The sequence below is a fragment of the Crocuta crocuta genome, unplaced genomic scaffold, assembly GCF_008692635.1.
Source record: "Crocuta crocuta isolate KB4526 unplaced genomic scaffold, BGI_CrCroc_1.0 scaffold115, whole genome shotgun sequence".
NCBI classification, from domain to species: Eukaryota; Metazoa; Chordata; class Mammalia; order Carnivora; family Hyaenidae; genus Crocuta; species Crocuta crocuta.
The window spans coordinates 8,551,107-8,557,339 of NW_027530575.1; the positions used below are offsets into that span (position 1 = coordinate 8,551,107).

Below are 6,233 nucleotides of genomic sequence, written 5' to 3' on the forward strand. Positions count from 1 at the left end.
TTTTGGAACAGCTTCAAAAGAATAGGTGGTAACTCTTCTTTAAATGCTTGGTAGAATTGCCCTGGAAAGCCATCTGACCCTGGATTTTTGTTTTTTGGGAAATTTTTTATTATTAATTTGATTTCTTTACTGGTTATGGGTCTGTTCAAATTTTCTATTTATTCCTGTTTCAGTTTTGGTAGTTTATATGTTTCCAGGAATTTTTCCATTTTTTCTATATTGCCCGTGTTACTGGCATATAATTGCTCATAATATTCTCTTATAATTGCTTTTATTTCTGCTGTGTTGGTTGTGATCTCTCCCCTTTCATTCTTGATTTTATTTATTTGGGTCCTTTCCTTTTTACTTTATGATCAAAATGGCTAGGGGTTTATCAACTTTGTTAATTCTTTCAAAGAAGCAGTTTCTGTTTTCATTGGTTTATTGTACTGTTTTCTGTTTTTGATAGCATTGATTTCTGCTCTAATCTTTATTATTTCCTGCTTTTGGCTGGTTTTGGGTTTTATTTGCTATTCTTTTTCCAGTTCTTTGAGGTGTAAGGTTAGGTTGTGTATCTGAGACCTTTATTCCTTCTTTAGGAAGGTCTGGATTGATATATACTTCCCTCTTTTTAAAATTTTCTTAAAAAAATATTTAATCTTGAGAGAGAGAGAGAGAGAAAGCAGGAGTGGGGGAGGGGCAGAGAGAGAGGGAGACACGGAATCGGAAGCAGGCTCCAGGTTCTGAGCTGTCAGGACAGAGTCTGATGTGGGGCTCAAACCCACAAACTGTGAGATCATGACCTGAGCTGAAGTCGGCCGCTTAACCAGCTGAGCCACCCAGGTGCCTCTATATACTTTCCTCTTATGACCCCCTTTGCTGCGTCCCAGAGGTTTTGGGCTGTGGTGTTATCATTTTCATTGGCCTCCATGCACTTTTTAACTTCCACTTTAACTTCTTGGTTAGCCCATTCATTGTTTACTAGGATGTTCTTTAGTCTACAAGTATTTGTTATCTTTCCAATTTTTTCATGTGGTTGAGAGTTTCATAATATTGTGGTCTGAAAATATGCACGGTATGATCTTGGTTTTTTTGTTGTTGTTGTTGCTTGTTGAGGGCTGATTTGCATCCCAGTGTATGATCTATTTTGGAGAATGTTCCATGTGCACTCGAGGAAAAATGTATTCTGCTGCTTTGGGATGAAATGTTCTGAATATATCTGTTAAGTACATCTGGTCCAGTGTGTCATTCAAAGCCATTGTTTCCTTAGTGATTTTCTGTTTAGATATTTGTCCATTGCTGTGAGTGGGGTGTTGACGTCTCCTACTATTAAGGCATTATTATCAATGAGTTTCTTTATGTTTGTAATTAATTGATTTATATATTTGGCTGCTTTCACATTGGGGTTATAGATGTTTACAATCGTAAGTTCCTCTTGGTGGATAAATCCCTTAATTATGATATAATGCCTTCTTCATCCTTTGTTACAGTCTTTATTTTAAAGTCTAGATTGTCTGATATAAGTATGGCTACCCTGGCTTTCTTTTGTTGACTATTAGCATGATAGATGGTTCTCCATTGCCTTTCTATCTGAAAGTGTTTTTAGGTCTCAAGTGGGTCTCTTATAAACAGCATATAGATGGATCTTGTTTTCTTATCTATTCTGTTACCTGATGTCTATTGATTGGAGCATTTAGACCATTGATGTTTAGAGTGAGTACTGAAAGATATGAATTTATTGCCATTGTGTTGCCTGTAGAGTTGGAGTTTCTGGTGGTATTCTCTGGTCCTTTCTCATCTTTTTTGCTTTTGGAGTTTTATTTTGTTTTCTGTTTTTTTCCTCACCTTAGAAAAATTTCTCGCAGGGCTAGTTTAGTGGTCACAAACTCCTTTAGTTTTTGTTTGCCTGGGTAACTTTTAATCTCTCCTATTTTGAATGACAGCCTTTCTGGATAAAGAATTCTTGGCTTCATAATCTTCTGATTCAGTACGTTGAATATGTCCTGGAACTGCTTTCTGGCTTGCCAAGTTTCTGTGGATAGGTCTGCTGCAAACCTGATCTGTCTTCCCTTGTAGGTTAAGGACGTTTTTCCCCTTGCTGCTTCATGATTCTTTCCTTGTCTGTGTATTTTGTGAATTTGACTATGATATGTGCATTGATGGCCAATTTTTGTTGAATATAAAGGGAGTTCTCTGTGCTTCCTGAATTTTGATGTCTGTGTCTTTCCCCAGGTTAGGAAGGTTTTCTGCTATGATTTGCTCACATAAACCTTTTACTCCTTTTCCTCTCTTCATCTTCTGGGACCCCTATGATTCTGATGTTATTCTTTTTTAATGAGTCACTGAGTTCTCTAATTCTTATTCGTGCTCTTTTTGCCTTGGTTTCCCTCTTTTTTTCTACTTCATTATTCTCCATATGTTTTTCCTCTATGTCACTGATTTGCTGCTCTGCTTCATGCATCTTTGCTGCTGTGGCATCTATTGGAGATTGCAGCTCAGTTATAGCATTTTAATTTCATCCTGACTAGCTTTTACTTCTTTTCTATCCACAGAAAGGGATTCTAATCTATTTTCAATCCCAGCTAGAGTCCTTAAGATCATGGTTCTAAATTCTTGTTCAGACATCTAGCTTGTATCTATGTTGAATAAGTTTCTGGCTATCATTTCTTCCTGTTCATTCTTTTGGGGTGAATTCCTTTGTTTTGTCATTTTGGAGGAAGAAAAATAATAAATTAAAAAATTAAAATTAGGGGTGTCTGGGTGGCTCAGTTGGTTGAGTGTCTGACTTTGGCTCAAGTCATGATCTCACGGTTCATGGGTTCAGGCCCCGTGTTGGGCTCTGTGCTGACAGCCCGCTCAGAGCCTGGAGCCTGTTTCAGATTCTGTATCTCCCTCTCTCTGACCCTTCCTTGCTCATGCTCTCTCTCTCTCTCAAAAATAAATAAAACATTAATTTTTTTAAATTAAAAAAATTAAAATTTAAAAAAACCCAAAAAAATTAAATAGAGGTTGCCAGATTATGGGTGTTTTGGGTCTGGTTGTTGAAAGAAGGTTGATAGAATAGAGGAAAAAGGGAAGGAAAATAAAAGAAAAAACCAAAGGAAAATGTTTGAAAATTTAAAAAAATTAATACAATAAAATAGAATAAAATAAAATATGAAAGCAAAATAGAGTAAAAATTTACCAAAAAAAGTAAAAAAATATTTTAAAAATTTAAAAAGCAGCCTTCTACATTTTAGGATTAGAAATACATGTAAGCACTTTTACTAGTATAAACCACTACAAAATGGAGACCAAAACAAAACAAAAAACAAAGAACAGTGTCAGACACCAGTGTCAATTTCCTTGAGATTATGTAGTATTTATATATAATCCTGCATAAGATGAGTTGGATGACAGTGTTTTTTAAAAGTTACCTATTTAATGACTGAGGTCTGTATAGTTCAAGAATGTCATCTATAGGGTCATTGATGATGTATGATTTTGTGCATTTATCCAAAATATGCTTATCAAAATTGGAAATCTACAGCTAAGAGTTGTATTTGAAAAGACGTTAACATTTGTTTGTTTGTTTGTTTGTTCATTTATTTAGAAGGAGAAAATTCCAAGCAGGCTTTGTGCTGTCAGCATAGAGCCCAACACGGGGCTTGAACCCCTGAACCATGAGTTCATGACCTGAGCTGAAATCAGGAGTTGGATGCTTAACTGACTGAGCTATGAGGTGCCACCTATATTTGAAAAGACTTTAAAAAGAAAACCCACATATTTGAGTGAATGCATATTTCCATTGAGGAGAGAAGTCAGAAAACCAGAAAGTGAGGATAACCCATGAAGAAAATTAATATACTCTGGGGGCGCCTCGGTGGCCCAGTTGGTTACTCAGGTCATGACCTCATGGTTTGTGGGTTCGGGCCCCGTGTCGGGCTCTGTGCTGATAGCCAGCTCAGAGCCTGGAGCCTGTTTCAGATTCTGTATCTCCCTCTCTCTCTGCCTCTCCTCTGCTCATGCTCTCTCTCTCTCTCTCAGAAATAAATAAAAAAACATTAAAAAATTAATACACTCTGAAAAGCTTTCTGGTTATAAATATTTGACTTTAATTTAGAATGTCAAAATGTAGTTCTAGTAATTAAACACAGTTTATCAATATTCTAAAGAGAATTTCTTGCACTGATTTGAATAGGTTGCTTCTAAGTGTTTTTTAATTAGAATATTTTTTTTCCTTAAAGAGAGAAGAATGTTTCTTATTCAATATGTTTCTTTAAAAGAGTATTTTATGGTGATTATGGATTTATCATTTTTCTATAAATGTTCTTGATCCTCTAACATTTTTCAGCTGAGTATCTTTATAGTGTGTATAGAAAGAGGTGAGGGTGCCCGGATGGCTCAGTTGTTTGAGCAGCTGACTTGATTTCTGCTCAGATCATGGTCTCAGGGTCGTGAGATGGAGCCCTGGATTCTCAATCCCCCTCCCTCTGCCCCTCTCCTCCACTCACTCTCTCTAAAATTAAAAAAGGAGGGGGGAATAACAGAGAAACGAATGAGGAAACAGTTCTAAGACAATTGGATTTGAGACACAGAAATATTGCTGAAGGTACTGGAGTGTATGATCCTAAGTGTGAATATTTTCCTTGTGAATTGTTTGAATATACAATATGGACACAGTGCTGAGTGCCCATTGACTTGTTTCCTTTCTCCAACCCTCTTTTCCTTTTCAAAAGATGTCCAAGCTACATAGAACCACAAAATCTAACAAGGGTTTCAGAATTCATCCTCACGGGACTCTCAGGTGATCTAGAACTGCAGCCCCTTCTCTTTGGGCTGTTCCTGTCCACGTACCTGGTCAGTGTGCTCGGGAACCTGCTCATCATCCTGGCCGTCAGCTCTGACCCTCACCTCCACACCCCCATGTACTTCTTCCTCTCCAACCTGTCCTTGGCTGACATCGGTTTCACCTCTACTACCATCCCCAAGATGATCGTGGACATCCAAACTCAGAGCAGAGGCATCTCCTATGTGGGCTGCCTGACTCAGATGTCTTTTTTTATGCTTTTTGGATGTTTGGATAGTCTCCTCCTGGCTGTGATGGCATATGACCGGTTTGTGGCCATCTGTCACCCCCTGCGCTACTTGGTCATCATGAACCCTCGCCTCTGTGACTTGTTGGTTTTGGCATCACTTTTCATCAGCGTTTTGGTCTCTCAGATGCACAATTCGATCGTGTTACAACTTACCTACTTCAAGGATGTGGAAATTTCTCATTTCTTCTGTGACCCGTCTCAGCTCCTCAACCTTGCCTGTTCTGACACTTTCTCCAATAACGTAGTCATGTATTCTGTTGGTGCCATCTCTGGGTTCCTTCCCATCTCAGGGATCTTTTTCTCTTACTATAAAATTGTTTCTTCCATTCTGAGAGTCCCATCAACAGGCGGGAAGTACAAAGCGTTCTCCACCTGTGGCTCTCACCTGTCAGTTGTTTGCTTATTTTATGGAACAGGACTCGGGGTGTATCTCAGTTCAGCTGTGTCAACATCTCCCAGGAATGGTGCAGTGGCCTCAGTGGTGTATACTGTGGTCACCCCCATGCTCAACCCTTTCATTTACAGTCTGAGGAACAGGGAAATCCATAGGGCCATGCAGAGGCTCTTCAGGAAAATAATCTAATCTCAGTGCTGTGCTGTCCATCTGGAGTGTAGGTAGGACAATGCAGCAAAACTCACCTAGACCTGCAAACCTACCTCTATCACTACATCATTTTTTAGCTGTCATGGTTTTCACCCACTCTTTGCTGAACACTTCCATATTGCTTTTTTTCATATGTTTTCAGTGGGACAAAGGAAGTATTCTGGGGTCTTTTGTATATAATAATCATTGCATGATTGAATCCTATTATATCTGTGGAGACTCTGTGCTTTATCACTGGTGATCCAAGCATCCTAGAAAGATGAACGGTTCTCTTTTTATACATTTAAATCACATTTCCCCCATAGTTCTTGTGTATTTTCCATACAAATCTCTCATTTATCCAATCAGTTTATGCAGGTTACGTCGTAGGATTCACGTCACTGATTATCAAACTTGGTATTCATTCATTGATTTTTTCTTTCTTTCATTTATATTCAAGTATAATTAACACACAGTGTTATATTAGTTTCAGGTGTACATTATAATAATGATTCAACAATTCATACATTACTCAGTGCTCATTGTGATAAGTGTACTCTTTTTTTTAATGTTTTTTATTTATTTCTAGGAGA

The 6,233-nt window shown here is 37.9% G+C and overlaps 1 protein-coding gene across 1 annotated transcript; it reads left to right on the forward strand.

The window, feature by feature from the left end:
• The first annotated feature begins 1,047 nt into the window (after positions 1-1,047).
• On the forward strand, positions 1,048-5,640 carry LOC144234657 (putative gustatory receptor clone PTE01). The gene is made up of 2 exons (XM_077767983.1): positions 1,048-1,054; positions 4,649-5,640. Exons 1-2 carry the CDS (start codon positions 1,048-1,050, stop codon positions 5,638-5,640), a joined length of 999 nt encoding a protein of 332 aa, XP_077624109.1.
• The last annotated feature ends 593 nt before the right edge of the window (positions 5,641-6,233 follow it).